This window comes from Argopecten irradians, chromosome 15 (assembly GCF_041381155.1).
Source record: "Argopecten irradians isolate NY chromosome 15, Ai_NY, whole genome shotgun sequence".
Taxonomy (NCBI): domain Eukaryota; kingdom Metazoa; phylum Mollusca; class Bivalvia; order Pectinida; family Pectinidae; genus Argopecten; species Argopecten irradians.
The window spans coordinates 33765301-33784463 of record NC_091148.1 but is presented as its reverse complement, the minus strand read 5'-3'; the positions used below and the strand labels follow the sequence as shown (position 1 = coordinate 33784463).

The 19163-nt window shown below is 32.5% G+C and overlaps 1 protein-coding gene across 6 annotated transcripts in view; it reads right to left on the bottom strand.

The window, feature by feature from the left end:
- Nucleotides 1–19163, bottom strand: part of LOC138309476 (arf-GAP with SH3 domain, ANK repeat and PH domain-containing protein 2-like) — a 105963-nt gene that overhangs the window by 8997 nt on the left and 77803 nt on the right. For 3 of the 6 annotated variants that reach the window (XM_069250683.1, XM_069250681.1, XM_069250682.1), the window contains exons 5-23: nt 18410–18534; nt 18106–18181; nt 16150–16203; nt 15372–15457; nt 12987–13146; nt 11661–11693; nt 9778–9957; nt 9208–9307; nt 7671–7719; nt 7119–7288; nt 6017–6150; nt 4463–4551; nt 3960–4140; nt 3602–3693; nt 2958–3144; nt 2342–2410; nt 1698–1745; nt 1250–1385; nt 823–870 (exon numbers count right to left, since the gene is read on the bottom strand). In XM_069250683.1, coding sequence (XP_069106784.1) covers nt 823–870; nt 1250–1385; nt 1698–1745; nt 2342–2410; nt 2958–3144; nt 3602–3693; nt 3960–4140; nt 4463–4551; nt 6017–6150; nt 7119–7288; nt 7671–7719; nt 9208–9307; nt 9778–9957; nt 11661–11693; nt 12987–13146; nt 15372–15457; nt 16150–16203; nt 18106–18181; nt 18410–18534 — 2017 coding nt within the window. The remainder of the gene's footprint in view (nt 1–822; nt 871–1249; nt 1386–1697; nt 1746–2341; nt 2411–2957; nt 3145–3601; nt 3694–3959; nt 4141–4462; nt 4552–6016; nt 6151–7118; nt 7289–7670; nt 7720–9207; nt 9308–9777; nt 9958–11660; nt 11694–12986; nt 13147–15371; nt 15458–16149; nt 16204–18105; nt 18182–18409; nt 18535–19163) is intronic. The other 3 variants (XM_069250686.1, XM_069250684.1, XM_069250687.1) reach the window with 2 other exon arrangements.

The window sequence follows — 19163 nt, the reverse complement described above, 5'->3', positions numbered from 1 at the left end:
AAGTACTGAAAGTACTCAAAGCACAGTAGTCAAATCAAAAAGGCAGAGTTACCTACTCTACCCAGATATAAAATGTCATAATTTATAATTTAAGAAATGCTTTCAAAGAAATGACAGAGCAGATAATACCAAATTTACAGAAACAATATTTTTGCACATATAAGAGACTGTACAATATGATACAGTGTGATTTTGTAGACAAAGAAATCAATAAACATTGTATTATAGTAGTCATGCACAATCTCTGTTAATCACAGGCACGTTTAATTTGGATAAATCTGTTTATTATAATATTGTAATCAATAATGTAGAAATGTTTTCTTCTGAAAGATGTCATCTAGTTAGCATTGTGATTTCAGGAGGAATTACTCATGTTTCTCTATACTGTATTCTCTCTCAGGTCTAAAATTAAATGGAGATAACCACGTCTATATCATCTTCAGTTAAAGAAACATTCCGGGCAGATCATCTTGTTTGAATATTGAAAAAAAAAATTCAGAGGAGATAATCGTGCTTACAGATATGAAAACATTCAAGGGAGACAATTATGCTAATGGCTTAAACTATTCAGAAGAAATAATTATATTTACATGCAGATACAGAAACAGTTCAGGGAGACAATGATGTTTATACCTAATGTTATTAAGGGGAGATAATAAATCATGTTAACAAAATTACGAATATTAAAGATGTCTACAAAACATTAGAGTAAGGTAATTTAACCTAAAATCATTCCATTGATATAATTACGACTATAAAACATTCAGGGGAGATAATTAAGACAACACAGGCATGCCTACGATCTGGAGAGGAATTACTTACAACCACGAACACTGTTACGGAGTTTACCGCCTGTCTGATTTACAAACTCTAGAAGTAGGAAAATCAGGCTTGAACAAAATCACCAATCTTCAGCTCTAAAAACTTTTTTAATTCATAATACTTATCATAGAACATGCATATTTGTATTAATGTAATCATTTTAATCGGTTTCAAAGCTTACAAATTATCATAAATGCTGAAGATTTTTTTTCCATACCAAAATTAGTATCTGCTTTCAACTATGACTCCTTCTGGGTTTTTTTCATTTCCTTAAGATATTTTCTAATGGTAGAGACATACTAAATCAGTGATTGAACGGTTTCAGACAAACTAGCCAGTATATAATTTTTGGGTTCCTGGGTTTGTACATCCGTTGATCCTAGGTTAAGTCTGATACTGCGGAGACAGTAACACTGACAACACTTACTCTTTGGTTTACTGTAAGTGTAGGGGGCAGACCCAGGACCTCGGCTGATCGATAGGTCATTTTGGCTCCCCTGGGGGTCAGACACTCCTGTGATTAGGCTGGGTGGCCTTGACCTCTGTTTTCTCTCAGGAGTATTCTACAAAATATTTTGTCAGTGATCAAATAACATTTTAAGTATTTCAACATTTATAGCTAATTCACTGATAAATATCCCTTTCATTGATCAGCTACAACATGTTTAGCATTTATAGAAATTTTAACTTTCACATTTTTTTAAAAACAAAAATAGATTTTTTCCTGACGATGTATCAAATTCATCAATTATACTTCATTTCAAATAATTTTCTAATTTGATTTTCCTAAGATGCAAATATGCTTGCTACAACTGATGTAGCTTTAACCTTTTATTACCATTTAACTCTACATGACCCCTGACCCCTATGCTCACCTCTAGTTCATCATCACTGTCAAAGTGTTCAGGATAATACGGTTCCTCCTGCAGAATTACAAAAAAATAATAATCAATGCACAAATGTCTATAATAAGTGATTATAAGTAATGAGGCATGTTCAGACTGGACATCAGACAAAAATAACTACTAAATCACACACTGCCTGATTATAGTGCAAACAAACAACTTGTGGTGACCTAATGTTATGTTGACTGTGAAATCTTAAAGATGCTCCACTGCTGACAAATTGTATTTTTCGCTATCAAAAACATGAACAAACAAATTGATATATTTCCTAAACAAACATTAACGCTTCTGTTCCAGATATGTCCAATCAGCTATTTTCTCTGTTATCTAAATTTTGATTGGTCTAAGCAACTGCAGATGTGTCTTTTATCTAAATTTTAATTGTTCAAGTCAGCGTATGTTTATGCTATGAAAATTCGGTTTGGTTGGATCAACTAACATTTCTTTTATCTAAATCCTGATTGTATGCTTCTATCTGATTGGTCAGATCATTTTAATCTGTACTAAATCCTGATTGTATGCTTCTATCTGATTGGTCAGATCATTTTAATCTGTACTAAATCCTGATTGTATGCTTCTATCTGATTGGTCAGATCATTTTAATCTGTACTTACAGACATTAAGTCCCAGTCGATGTTGACATTCTCAAACACATCTTTTCTTCCTTGAATTGAAGCTTGTAACTGGAAAAGACATCAATAAATGATTGCAACAACAACTTTTCTCAGTAGCCTTACATTACCTTCTCTCACTCTTGACATATTCATTTCAACAATACTTGTTATTTGTCAATGAAATAATTCCTGTTCACTTCTATGCCAAAGCAATGTAATAATAAATATACCAATCATACACACAGTTATTCCAGACAAAACTCTGTAACAACAAAACCTGATATAGAAATGTTTGTAGGGCATACATACTAAACCAAAATTTTTGCAATACGGATTTTAAAGGTAGATATTATTCAACCATTTCTAAACCAGTAAGTGATGGGATCGGACATGTGTAGGCAACACTTTATGAACTTCCCCCTCTAATTTATTGTGGGGCATAACAAAATCAAAATCAGTCAATATTTCAGGAATATCATCATTCTTCACAAACTTAATGTATCTTGTACAAGAAATACGGGAAAGAAACAAATCATTTATCAATTTTGAATGCAGCTGCTGCCCTTTGCACAAAGACTATTCTGGAATAGACTCCTGGACCAACATGTCAACCTACCAGATCGGAACACAGTTGGAAACCGTTGTCACGGGCGATGTCCAGCGCTGTTTTACCGTCAGCATTTTCTATGTTAGCCAGTTCAGGCTTAGTTCTCAGTAGTAACTTCATACACTCCGCTTTATTATCCAGGGCACAGATATGTAACGCAGTATTACCATCTAAAGTCTTCAGGGCTAGACTGTCCCTGTAAGTGTGATAAAAGTTGACCGGTTCATTGTGAAAATTTGAGTTACTGTAGAGGCTTTTTGTACGAGTTGTACTGGGCTAAATTATGATTCCGCAAATTGCATTTTCTGTGCATCTTTTATATAATATTTATGATATTTGTGCATATTCATCATTGCTCTAACCTGTTCAAGGCTGCTTTTACACTAAAATTTGATTGGGCTAATGTATGTTTACATTATAAATTTACATCTTAAATCTCTTACACATCTAGTAAATCTTTTTTTGATCATTTTACACATATAGTAAATCTTTATTTTATCATTTTACAGATCTAGTAAATCTTTATTTTATCATTTTACACATCTATTAAATCTATATTTTATCATTTTACACATCAAGTAAATCTATATTTTATCATTTTACACATCTAGTAAATCTTTTAATTAAAATGAAAGTAAAACCCCGAGACTTACTGTGATGAGTTCTGTATGATAAAGTCGACGATATGGGGAGGGTATCCCTGTTCCTCCTCTATAGCCAGATGTAAAGCTCTTTCACCATTCTCCTGAAACATTAATAACAATAGTTGGAGTTTATCACGGTAAGCCAGTGTAAGGTTACCTCTTTTAACTTTACAACAACAAAAGAAAGAAAAAGAAATTTAAATATTTCAAATCCCTAATTCATGTGTAACATATAGGCAAATACCAAATTAAAATAACTAATTCCCGAAAGTTTATATCCGCAAACTGAAATCTTCCACAGTTAATTCTTTCACAATAAAATTCAAATGTATTTCTATTCAATTTCAAATCCGAGAAAATAACTTACACAGTCCGGGAGGTCTGTCATTAGATCCAAGCCCTCTGCGTACACCTGTAGCAGGGCGTTAATATCGTGCGTCAGTATTGCTTGTTTTAAGTCCTGTTTGAGGTCGTCCTGGTACGTACAGGTAATTATTGCGTATTTATGTTCTGCATATTTAGCTTTGATAAAATTTAACCTCTCCTCCCTGAAAAATAAATCAATGAAAACTTTGGGTAAAAGAATTATTGATAGATATTAAATGACATAGAACGCTACATAGCACTTCAGATTTCTCAATTTCATCTAATGTTATAGGGAAAATATGTGAATACCATATATAAGAAGCAAATCTACCAATATAAGATTAAATCAAATGAAGTTCATGACACAAAACAATTTGATTTAAGTTCAAATATAGCCATTGGAGCTCTTATATAGGTCAAAATGAAGGTCAGGAAGACTTTGTGACACTCCATCAAGCCCTGGAAAATTTTACACATAACTTTACATAGTATCTATATACTTACATTGGACTAGATACCGTAGGTTTGGTTGCAGGGTCTAATTTGGCCTCCAGAATGTCATTAAAATACCCGTTCCCTACCACTCTGGCTATCTGTAAAACAAACATTCAGATGATTGAGAGTAATATTTAAATACAACAGCAACAGCATTCAGACTATCTGTAAAACAAACATTCAGATGATTGAGAGTAATATTTAAATACAACAGCAACAGCATTCAGACTATCTGTAAAACAAACATTCAGATGATTGAGAGAAATATTTAAATACAACAGCAACAGCATTCAGACTATCTGTAAAACAAACATTCAGATGATTGAGAGTAGTATTTAAATATAACTGCTACAGCATTCTGTTTATATTCCTTCTCTTTAACAAACTCTTTTTTTTAATCTATACTGACACCAAATCAACTAAAATTTGTGTTGAATTTGAGATTGTTGAACAATGCAACACAAATCTTGACCTGATCTAGCACACACTGTGAAAATCAGTCAGTTATATTTAGAGGATTTATAGTGTTATTCCATGGGAAATAATTGAAAAATTGAGAAATAGTTAAGTTTTATACACTTATGTGGACAAATCACAAAGTTTTGATTTGAAAAATATTATAACCATGCATCAACTAGGTTCACATTGTGGAAATATTGACCTACATAAGTCTAGAAGATTTGCCAGTGTCCACATCTATATTACACACGGTTAACATTTACTTGTGGCTAATCGTTTTTCTAAGTGTTATGTTTTAGTGTTATTGTCAATTTTGGTAACCGGAGTCCATCGTTCATGAAAAGATATGGGGTGCTCCTGCAGGGCTCCTGCATGTTTTGGTATAAAAGGGCACAAAACCAAACTTCGGGGAGTTCAGGTGTTAGCTGGTTTGCATAATGAAGTTTGCTTGCTAGCTGGTTTGAATGACGTTTGAATGACAAAGTTCAGGTGTTTGCTGGTTTGAATGACAGAGTTCAGGTGTTAGCTGGTTTGAATGACGGAGTTCATGTGTTAGCTGGTTTGAATGACGGAGTTCAGGCATTAGCTGGTTTGAATGACGGAGTTCAGGTGTTAGCTGGTTTGAATGACGGAGTTCATGTGTTAGCTGGTTTGAATGACGGAGTTCAGGTGTTAGCTGGTTTGAATGACGGAGTTCAGGTGTTAGCTGGTTTGAATAACGGAGTTCATGTGTTAGCTGGTTTGAATAACGGAGTTCAGGTGTTAGCTGGTTTGAATGACGGAGTTCAGGTGTTAGCTGGTTTGAATGACGGAGTTCAGGTGTTAGTTAGCTGGTTTGAATTACAGAGTACAGATGTTTGTTGGATTATTGTTTAAGTGCACGTTTCTATGCTAGAGAGAACAGAGTGGTTATCCTGTGAACTGTAACTCTATCCTAAAATGCTATTGTTGCTGAATACACATGGAACTTTATGATGGCTTTGAATTTACTCGACGACCCACTCTACTTTAATAAAACTCGGGTATTGTGGCGGGTGCCTGACACTATCTTAGAAGGCATCTACCCACAGTTTTTGGCTACAATACATAGATTTCAGTACGTACCAGTAACTGTGAAGTTCCTAGTTCGTCTATAACCAAACTCTGTGTCCGAGATATATGTACTCCTAGCTGTCTATGAATTCCACAGCATTCCAGACAAATGAGGACACCTAGGTTTGTTGATAGCCATTCTGGTTCTACAAAACAAAAGCATTTTGTTATTGAAATTAGGATAAATGTATGAAAGAGATAACTGCCCTGGTTCCATATATGAAAGCAAGCTGGACCGCCTCGCCACATTATCAAGACTATATGTCCCCCTCCCATATCTTATCAAATTAATGTATAAAGGCTTAACCATTTTACGCAGAGAATAAAATTTCTAAATTTGCTTGAGCTGAATTGAATTTTAATGTAACTATTTTCCCTGGCCCATTAAATTTATCTCAATTTAACAATTTATTTTTCATGTAGTTGTTGTGCTTCAAAATGTATTATTACATACGTGACTTTTTCTCGCTTTTTCATTGGCTCAGCCCCCAGGCACTATTTAGCCATAGTCCCGGGACTATAGTTTCCCGCGGGACTATGGTTTGTCATGCTTTTTGTTACGTACGTCATATTAACGATAATGACGTCACTGTTGCTATTTGCTCTGTTCACTGGCAAACAAGCTATGTGTGGACGACGTTTTGCAAAACACAAATTCATGGTTGGAAACTTGAATGCTAACGAATTTACAAAAGAACAAAATAGCAAAAGAACTCAGCATGCATTGAAATATGTAGTGAGAATTTTCAAAGATTTCTGCCTGGAAAATGTATCTAGACGCCACCGACCATGATATTTCTACCATAATGTTAGACGTGGCCGCACTCGTTTAAATAAATTGCTATTATTGATCATATATAATTGTTTATCCTATCATTTTTTCAATTAGTTATGCACTAAAAACATTATTGCCTCCTTTTGAGGGCACTATGGTCTTATAGTGTTGTCTTGTGAGGGCAAAGTACCCTCGCCTCCGGCTAGGGCACTATGCCATCCCTCGACAACACTATGAGACCATAGTGCCCTCAAAAGGAGGCAATAATATAAAGGTAATCATCAGCAAAGAAATATCTTTGTTTTCAATAAAATTGAGAATATTGCGGTACGACTTTACCTGGTGCGTTACAATCACAGCAGACATTGTTGCCCTGTAACCGACGTACTCGGTCTATAATACTGGCCGTTAATTCCCGAACACTCTGGTTGAGTGCAGGTGTATTACTATTGTTTTGGAACGCTTTCATCAACACTTCCTCCTTTGCATTGTTTAACACAGAAATCCACCTGGAAAAATCAATACAGAATGATCTTCCCTTGATAAAAACATAAAAATATCACAAATAGTTATTTCGCATTATAAATGTGACCATAAAATGACACCTTCCTGAAGCCTAATTTCTACAAATTAAATTGACTATGACATTCATGCAATCATCTTATGCCAAGATAAAAGATAGAAAATGACAGATCAAGATAAATAACTTGAAGGAGAAGGAGTCCAAATTTCGTAAAGAATTTTCCATGAGCATAATAATTGAGGAAAATGGTGAAAACATGTGATTTTAAAAGGAAACCCTCACGCCACTGAATTGACAACAGAGAGTTCAGACAGCTCCTGACAATGAAACAACTTGTTTATTTGTTTCTTCTTTAAATCAAAACTTACTCTTCCATGTTCTTATCATCGTCAGCCTGGAAGTGATAGGTTCTGTTATCTGTAACACAGAGAATCTCGTAAATTTCTCCTCCGTCACAGAAAAACATACTTAAAAGCTACTCTGTAATTTTGAAATCAGTTACACAAAGAAATATGAAATAGACTGAATTTGAGACAGATACATAATAAATATTTGAAAATGGACCGCACTTGGTAATTGTACACCAGAAATCTGACAGTTTGATCTAACATGCAGTGTTCTAACAATAGTTTGATATTCAAAACCAATGGAAAAGAAAAATTCTGAATTCATCATTATAGAAGCTAAATGTTTTTGTATTATATATTTAATTTTTATAGAATTGTTATCTATAGTTTCTAAGATATATTTAATTTTTATATAATTGTTATCTATAGTTTCTAAGAGATATTTAATTTTTATATAATTGATATCTATAGTTTCTAAGAGATATTTAATTTTCATATAAATGTTATCTATAGTTTCTAAGATATATTTAATTTTTATATAATTGTTATCTATAGTTTCTAAGAGATAATTAATTTTTATATAATTGTTATCTATAGTTTCTAAGATATATTTAATTTTTATATAATTGCTATCTATAGTTTCTAAGAGATATTTAATTTTTATATAATTGCTATCTATAGTTTCTAAGAGATATTTAATTTTTTATATAATTGCTATCTATAGTTTCTAAGAGATTTTCATTTTTATATAATTGATATCTATAGTTTCTAAGAGATATTTAATTTTCATATAAATGTTATCTATAGTTTCTAAGATATATTTAATTTTTATATAATTGTTATCTATAGTTTCTAAGAGATATTTAATTCTTATATAACTGTTATCTATAGTTTCTAAGAGATATTTAATTTTTATATAGTTGATATCTTTAGTTTCTAAGATATATTTAATTTTTATATAAATGTTATCTATAGTTTCTAAGATATAATTAATTTATATATAATTGTAATCTATAGTTTCTAAGAGATATTTAATTTCATAGAATTGCTATCTATAGTTTCTAAGAGATATTTAATTTTTATATAATTGTTATCTATAGTTTCTAAGATATATTTAATTTATATATAATTGTTATCTATAGTTTCTAAGAGATATTTAATTTTTATATAATTGTTATCTATAGTTTCTAAGACATATTTAATTTTTATATAATTGCTATCTATAGTTTCTAAGAGATATTTAATTTTTATATAATTGCTATCTATAGTTTCTAAGAGATATTTAATTTTTATATAATTGTTATCTATAGTTTCTAAGAGATATTTAATTTTTTATATAATTCTTATCTATAGTTTCTAAGATATATTTAATTTATATATAATTGTTATCTATAGTTTCTAAGATATATTTAATTTTTATATAATTGTTATCTATAGTTTCTAAGATATATCTAATTTATATATAAATGTTATCTATAGTTTCTAAGATATATTTAATTTTTATATAATTGCTATCTATAGTTTCAAAGAGTTCCTTATTTCTATCCCTGGTACTTACTTGAGCTTGAGACTAGATCAAAACACCTTTTTCCTGAGTCATCTGGGACTAATTTTACTTGGCAGGTAAGTAGGTTTAATTTCACCGGGTCTTTACTTTCCTGAAAGGAGAAATATCAATTGATTTAAGATAAATAGTTTCAATAATAACCTTTATCACATAATCAAACAAAACAATAAAAAAGACCTGGATTGCTCTATTTTGTGACTCATATATTATGGACATGTGGAAGATTGCCACTTGTACAAAGTGAACTGTTTTATATCATTGATGAACTTATGAATTCATGTGACCAGCATACAGACATCTGATTCATTAAAGTCATGTGACCAGCATACATACATCTGATTCATTAAAGTCATGTGACCAGCATACAGACATCTGATTCATTAAAGTCATGTGACCAGCATACAGACATCTGATTCATTAAAGTCATGTGACCAGCATACAGACATCTGATTCATTAAAGTCATGTGACCAGCATACAGACATCTGATTCATTAAAGTCTTGTAACCAACATAATCTAATAAGATTTGTTTCTTCCACAGTCATGTGACTTGTATACTTACATCTGAGTGGCTGATGAACATGAGTCCGTCTTTAATGGTACATTTACGTTTCTGCCAGACTTTTTTGATCCGTCCTTCACTTTTCTTGAGTAGGTAACCGTCGCGTACACAGCCATGGGCCTTGTTCCCTTGTAGCTGATGTAGACTGTAGCCTGTCTGGGGTTTACTGGTGGACGACGGCTGTCCGAATAAATAGTATAATTAATATCTCCAGGTTACAGAGACATGAAGAGGTTGACACAAAATATTATACAGTAAAACATGGTTATAGTGAACCAATTGAGACTAACTTTTTTTTAAAGTTTTTTATTATATGCATAGTCTAGTATACATATACTAGAAACATCTTATAGGAACCTTGATGGGGAATGAAAAGTACTATGTTATAACCAAAAATTTGTGTTGTAGGCGTGTTCGCTACGAACATGTTTCACGGTAATATGTTAAGGTTAATCTCTCTGACAATGTAATTGATGGGAAAACTCAATGAAAGCAGCAAAGCAAACATTTGTATATTGATTCATCAAAATTTTCCTTTTTTTCTCTCTCTTTTTTCTTGTCAAATTTTTTTAACATGGCAGCACCAATTCCAAAGTTTATAATAATGTTTTCACATGCAACGACTGGTAAGAAAGCAAATGTACAACAAACATTGACTGGAAGCTTTCAAGCAAAACACCAAATAAAAATTCCTTTCTGAAGACTTTATCACCAATCATGCAATACCGGAAACCTGCTTTTATTTTTCTACATCTAGAATATCCCAGTGCACACATCGATAGAATTTAAACTACAACCTCCTCTAGGCAGCCAACCCAGGTCCTCTGGCTTTCTACTTTAATTTGATACTGATTACTCTCCAGCAGATTCGTATACTTGTGTCAGTTTCCTGAGTTACATTCACACAATCTAAAAAGGCCTTTGAGACGTAAAATGCCTCCCCCTCAATACCAAATTGAAATAGAAATCCCACTAGTACTGGAATAAATCAGATATTCCGTTCTCAGTAAATAAAAGCTCCTTTTGTCAAGGTAGATGAAAAGGCTAAATATTGTATATCACAGTCCCCCATATTCAATTTTCTATAATAGAAATCTCAAATGAAGACTCTAACTAATATCCTTCATACATCAAACACGGACAGTAAGTATTATGAACCAATTAGTATTGTTATGGAGCATAGGAAGCTCTTAATAGGTCTGTAATGCTGTAAACATGGAACTATATGTCTGCAAATTATGCGAAGATCTTTTAAGCACAAAATTTTTGTATTTTTGATATTTTTTATACATATGAAATTTTGTTGCAAAAAGAAAAGAGGTGTAAAAATCGTGAAAATAACAACATTATGAAATGTTTGGAAATTGCAAAATTGAACACTTGATAATATATAACCATTTACAGCATCTTTTACAATGTTATATAACAACCCAGGCCTGGCAATTCACCAGGCCAGGCAATTCACAACCCAGGCCAGGCAATTCACAACCCAGGCCAGGCAATTCACAACCCAGGCCAGGCAATTCACAACCCAGGCCAGGCAATTCACAACCCAGGCCAGGCAATTCACAACCCAGGCCAGGCAATTCACAACCCAGGCCAGGCAATTTAACAGGCCAGGCAATTCACAACCCAGGTCAGGCAATTCACAACCCAGGCAAGGCAATTCACAACCCAGGCCAGGCAATTCAACAGAAATATTATCTTACCAGGCAATTCAACAGAAATATTATCTTACCAGGCAATTCAACAGAAATATCTTACCAGACAAACTTTCATCATGATTTATGTAATAGACCCTAATTGGTTCAGTACTAGTGTCCATGTTTGATGTAAGTAAGCTAGACAACAATAAAACATTACAATATGTAGTGAACTATTACCCAGCCAGCCAGGGATATCCGGTTATGTGAATGCTTGTAGGGTACAAATGTCATAAATATTAGTACAGGTAAATATCAGATCATGGTAACAGCCAGGGATATCTGGTTATGTGAATGCTTGTAGGGTACAAACGTTATAAATATTAGTACAGGTAAATATCAGATCATGGTAACAGCCAGGGATATCTGGTTATGTGAATGCTTGTAGGGTACAAACCTTATAAATATTAGTACAGGTAAATATCAGATCATGGTAACAGCCAGGGATATCTGGTTATGTGAATGTTTGTAGGGTACAAACGTTATAAATATTAGTACAGGTAAATATCAGATCATGGTAACAGCCAGGGATATCCGGTTATGTGAATGCTTGTAGGGTACAAACGTTATAAATATTAGTACAGGTAAATATCAGATCATGGTAACAGCCAGGGATATCCGGTTATGTGAATGCTTGTAGGGTACAAACGTTATAAATATTAGTACAGGTACATATCAGATCATGGTAACAGCCAGGGATATCCGGTTATGTGAATGCTTGTAGGGTACAAACGTTATAAATATTAGTACAGGTAAATATCAGATCATGGTAACAGCCAGGGATATCAGGTTATGTGAATGTTTGTAGGGTACAAATGTCATAAATATTAGTACAGGTAAATATCAGATCATGGTAACAGCCAGGGATATCTGGTTATGTGAATGTTTGTAGGGTACAAACGTTATAAATATTAGTACAGGTAAATATCAGATCATGGTAACAGCCAGGGATATCTGGTTATGTGAATGTTTGTAGGGAATAAACATCATAATATTAGTGTATAGGTAAGTATAAGATAATAGAACACCTATACGGGTATGTTAATAGATACGTCATTAAGGTAAGAATTATACAGGTGAAAAGGTGGTTAGTTGATTTATCAGAGGGAATACCAGTTAGTGTAAATGATGAACAGAGAGCCAGCTATTTTCTACAAAGTCCTGGGATTTACAAATATAATATGATATTTTAATTCTGTCATGGTTCGGAGGTTTCAAATTATTTTGCAATCATAAATATTTGTGAATCTAATGACACAATGTCTTAAACATGCATGAACAAATTACGTTGTTTATGCATCGCAACCATGAAACCCAACATTCTTCGCATTCTTTCTTACTTAAATCATACTCAGATTTCTATGGCTTATAGAATGCTTGTATTAGTTGCAAGTCTCAGTAAAAAACCATTTTAATTGGTTAACATTTGTATACATAGTGGAATATCAAACAGGATATACTGGCCACATTAATACATTAATGATATCGACATTGGAGTGTGACTACCTCTTTATAAGTAGTCATGGTTTCCTTGAGAGAGTCGCGGAGATCGATCAGCTGTTGTCTTTCCTTGTTCTGTTGTTGTTTTATCTGGTTCAGCTGGATCACTAGATTCTCTATAAACGACTGGAAATGGTTGATTGTCTTCAGGCCTTCTTGATAAAATCTGAAAACAAATTAAGATATATAGATATAGAAATCATACTTATACCGCTTGATAAAACAGCTTTAGTACCATAGTATATCAGTATGCTTTACCAATGATAAAATAGCTTTAGTACCATAGTATTTCAGTATGCTTTACCAATGATAAAATAGCTTTAGTACCATAGTATTTCAGTATGCTTTACCAATGATAAAATAGCTTTAGTACCATAGTATTTCAGTATGCTTTACCAATGATAAAATAGCTTTAGTACCATAGTATTTCAGTATGCTTTACCAATGATAAAATAGCTTTAGTACCATAGTATTTCAGTATGCTTTACCAATGATAAAATAGCTTTAGTACCATAGTATTTCAGTATGCTTTACCAATGATAAAATAGCTTTAGTACCATAGTATTTCAGTATGCTTTACCAATGATAAAATAGCTTTAGTACCATAGTATTTCAGTATGCTTTACCAATGATAAAATAGCTTTAGTACCATAGTATTTCAGTATGCTTTACCAATGATAAAATAGCTTTAGTACCATAGTATTTCAGTATGCTTTACCAATGATAAAATAGCTTTAGTACCATAGTATATCAGTATGCTTTACCAATGATAAAATAGCTTTAGTACCCTAGTATTTCAGTATGCTTTACCAATGATAAAATAGCTTTAGTACCATAGTATTTCAGTATGCTTTACCAATGATAAAATAGCTTTAGTACCCTAGTATTTCAGTATGCTTTACCAATGATAAAATAGCTTTAGTACCCTAGTATTTCAGTATGCTTTACCAATGATAAAATAGCTTTAGTACCATAGTATTTCAGTATGGCTTTACCAATGATAAAATAGCTTTAGTACCATAGTATTTCAGTATGCTTTACCAATGATAAAATAGCTTTAGTACCATAGTATTTCAGTATGCTTTACCAATGATAAAATAGCTTTAGTACCATAGTATTTCAGTATGCTTTACCAATGATAAAATAGCTTTAGTACCCTAGTATTTCAGTATGCTTTACCAATGATAAAATAGCTTTAGTACCATAGTATTTCAGTATGCTTTACCAATGATAAAATAGCTTAAGTACCATAGTATTTCAGTATGCTTTACCAATGATAAAATAGCTTTAGTACCATAGTATTTCAGTATGCTTTACCAATGATAAAATAGCTTTAGTACCATAGTATTTCAGTATGCTTTACCAATGATAAAATAGCTTTAGTACCATAGTATTTCAGTATGCTTTACCAATGATAAAATAGCTTTAGTACCATAGTATTTCAGTATGCTTTACCAATGATAAAATAGCTTTAGTACCATAGTATTTCAGTATGCTTTACCAATGATAAAATAGCTTTAGTACCATAGTATTTCAGTATGCTTTACCAATGATAAAATAGCTTTAGTACCATAGTATTTCAGTATGCTTTACCAATGATAAAATAGCTTTAGTACCATAGTATTTCAGTATGCTTTACCAATGATAAAATAGCTTTAGTACCATAGTATTTCAGTATGCTTTACCAATGATAAAATAGCTTTAGTACCATAGTATTTCAGTATGCTTTACCAATGATAAAATAGCTTTAGTACCATAGTATTTCAGTATGCTTTACCAATGATAAAATAGCTTTAGTACCATAGTATTTCAGTATGCTTTACCAATGATAAAATAGCTTTAGTACCATAGTATTTCAGTATGCTTTACCAATGATAAAATAGCTTTAGTACCATAGTATTTCAGTATGCTTTACCAATGATAAAATAGCTTTAGTACCATAGTATTTCAGTATGCTTTACCAATGATAAAATAGCTTTAGTACCATAGTATTTCAGTATGCTTTACCAATGATAAAATAGCTTTAGTACCATAGTATTTCAGTATGCTTTACCAATGATAAAATAGCTTTAGTACCATAGTATTTCAGTATGCTTTACCAATGATAAAATAGACCTGGTTTAGGTTCAGGGTTTTGGTTTATCTGAGGTTTAATATTATATATCATTCTATAATGGTCACTGCCAGGTAACCATTACTGAAGTGATTAAGAAAATCTTAATCACATGGATGCCACCAGCAATTTATAAAAAATTCAAAATTTAAAACCTAAAACATTAAAGGAACATTCTAAACTAAAGGAAATTGACCTTTGGTGTATTTTCTAAGTATCCTATATCAACAGCCAAAGTCATTAAGGGATGTGACAGAGGAATTACGGGGCGTACGTACGTAGTTAATGCGCGGTAATAATCCACCAGGTGGAGCAGTAGGTCCACCCCTTTCTTTGTCTTTATCTCGTTCACCTTCAGGAAATACTGTCGACAAAATAATCACAGCTATTACTCAAATTAGTCCAATGAAATTGCATTTTTCTCATCACAGTCCTCTACTATATTTTTGAAAGAGTTACCTCCCTTCCAATTATTTATCATGGGTTAACAATCTATTTCCCTATACCAACTTTTTATCACATAACTAGCCCGTCCAGTCATGTCATAGATATCGTAACTGATAGTTTTGACATCATAATCTTTACATGACATTGCATGATTGTCTCAGTAGATGGAAACATCACATACAAGCTAGATTTTCTAATGTTTTTATATAGAGACAAAATCTAAAATTTTACTTAATATATATATTTATGTTATCAAAAGTTTTGTGATAAATAGAATCTTACACTCATGACTATGTGATATGAAATTTATCAAACGCGTTAAATAATCTGATATGCCACTCGCCTAAAGGCTCGTGGCTTATCAAATTAAAGGCTCGTGGCATATCAAATTATTGAACGCGTTTGATAAATTTCATATCACACAGCCACTCATGTAAGATCCTCTACATATAACTAAGAACATCAATTTCATAAAGACTATCTGTAGACTCTGTATGTTTTTCTATCTTGTTGATAACTAAATCACCAATATAACATCTGATATAATAATACTAGACCTACACCTCACGAGTTTGTAACAGTAACAAAAAAATCTAATACCAGACATACCTCACAGAGCTGTAATTGGAAAACTTTTCTCTCTTTCTCCATCTCCTCAGCAATCTGTCAATCATAAGGAACAAAGGACATTATCATCTTACTCCTGAGCTAAATGACACAACAATACAACAGATAGTTAGGTTGATGGAAACCTCTTCATTTTATTTTCTAGATCCCATCTCATTAAATTTTCAAGGACTGCAAACAGCAATAAGTAGTGAATATCATTCAGCATCTTGACATCTTATCTGAAACTTTTCTCTGTTCACTTTTTATTTTTTCATTTTTCATCATTAAAAACATCTTGTTTTCTTTTCATTGTGAATTTGTATATGTTTAGCAAAGGACTATGTATGGTTTCGGCCCTTTTTGGCCCCCAAATCCATGAAATTTTAAAAACTGTTATTTAGTGATTAATTTGTTGTATTTTAAATATTTAGTACATCCCTGATTCAATCAGGGATCATACTATATATGTCAAATCCCACAATATAAATACTATATAACCGTTTTGAAAATTTGACGCATTCAGGGGCAAAAATGGACCAAAACCATTCATAGTCCTTTACCGTTTTCATTTTGTATCACAATCTAGTAACAACTTTATCAATGATTGTTGATGACTAAGAAACATTTTTCTACTACTAATTTATGACTCCAAAGAAATAGATAATAATAAACTCCAAATAATTTTCAGTCTCACAAGTCCTACATACGACGTAGCTTAAACAAAGTTTAAAGTTTCTACATACGACGTAGCTTAAACAAAGTTTAAAGTTTCTACATACGACGTAGCTTAAACAAAGTTTAAAGTTTCAAGATTTCTAGCCTTCAACTAAACACAGCTGGTTACAATTATATAAGACAACATCAGCAACACCTTAGATTTAGTCTTCTTGTTAACAACACAATGGAGCGATGGTCATGTAACAGAAACTCAATTAATGGAGAAAACAAAGTCCTATTGATTAATCATTAATTATCTTGATTGAAAACGCTTCAAATTTGAGACAGTGATACCATAAACGGACTAAAGAGTTCTGCTATTCAGATTTTCCTTTCAGAATAATCGGTTATAATGTCACTGAATTTTCACACGGATTTTTACGTAATTTTTTTAATCAAAATAAAATACATGATATTTGAAACTGCAAAACCTGAAATCAATTAAGTGTTTTAGGAGGTTGTTGTGCTATTTTGATGAATCTGTTTCATTTCCTTTGTATTTTCACACGCTGGGTCGTTATGATGTAACGATGCTTCAATATTGATTTTAGTTAAGAGGACAAAGAACGGACTCAACATCATGGATTGGCCATACAGTGCACACCTGGGGCAGGTGTGCTGATGTAACAGCTCGTTAAGCTCATCAGATGCAAATGCATTTAATTACAGGAAATTAACACTGTTTTAATCGACAAGGCCTGAAATTGACTAGCTTTATAGTGATGAATGTCTTTGTTAATTGTGCTTTATGGCCAAACAGCAGCTATGGAAGATTAACAAGAGGCCCAGAGGGCCTGTATTGCTCACCTGGCTATGGAAGATTAAAAATGGAACTGATACCAGGGCCTTCAAAACCGTTTAGGCCTACAGTAGAGATTACACTCAATCTCTCTAAATATAAACAATCTTTCTTTGTCCCACTGTCTGTTTTTATTGATTACTTCTACATATCCATTGTATTTCTACATTTCTATAATTTTTCATTTAAAGCATTTGATTTCAAAACTTTGTCACTGAATAATAATTTCAATTTTTTTCAAGTTAGTAAGACTATTAACAAGAGGCCCATGGGCCTTAACAGTCACCGGAGTTCTGATATAGAATGAAACAAAGATATTTAACACTGTATATATTCTAGTCCTTGAAGTTGAATTAAATGTAATCTAGGAGTTATAAGAATTATGTTTATTTTTAATTCTGATTTCATTTTCAATATTATTTGCAATGTTATACACATACCTCAGACCCACATACTTCCACACGATGCATGTGTGCTTCTTTAGCCTGCTGTTTCTTCTCCTTCTCAATTTTGGCACTGTGAAAAAGGGAGATAATCATCAATACCATTACAAAGAGGAGATTAAATGAATTTTATACGATTACAATGGGGAGATAACCATATTTACCATTACAAACTGACAAAGGGAGATAACCATTTTTATCATTTACGTAACAAAGGAGAGTTTCATATCATAACAAATAAACAAAGGGAGATAAGTATTATATATCTTGTATCCCCTGACTGCACCTTAATATAACTTACAATTTGGTTTCATATTCTTTCCATGCCTTGTCGAAAGGTTTCTTCATGTCGCCTTTAACCCCCTTTAGGTCTCCTTTGAGGAAGGCATCCAGCGGGTATAGCAGCATGCTGTTTAATTTGGTTACCTGGCAACAGAGAGTAATTATATATAATTTGGTAACCTGGTAACAGAGAGTAATTATATGTAATTTGGTTACCTGGCAACAGAGAGTAATTATATGTAATTTGGTTACCTGGCAACAGAGAGTAATTATATGTAATTTGGTTACCTGGTAACAGATAGTAATTATATGTAATTTGGTTACCTGGTAACAGGGAGTTATTACATGTAATTTGGTAACCTGACAATAGAGGGTAATTACATGTAATTTGGTAACCTGGCAACAGAGAGTAATTATATGTAATTTGGTTACCTTGTAACAGATAGTAATTATATGTAATTTGGTTACCTGGTAACAGAGAGTTATGACATGTAATTTGGTAACCTGACAACAGAGGGTAATTACATGTAATTTGGTTACCTGACAACAGAAAGTAATTACATGTAATTTGGTTAACTGGCAACAGAGAGTAAATATACATAATTTGGTAACCTGACAACAGAGAGTAATTACATATAATTTGGTTACCTGGCAACAGAGTGTAATTACATGTAATTTGGTTACCAGGCAACAGAGAGTAATTATATGTAATTTGGTTACCTGACAACAGAGAGTAATTACATGTAATTTGGTTACCTGGCAACAGAATTAGA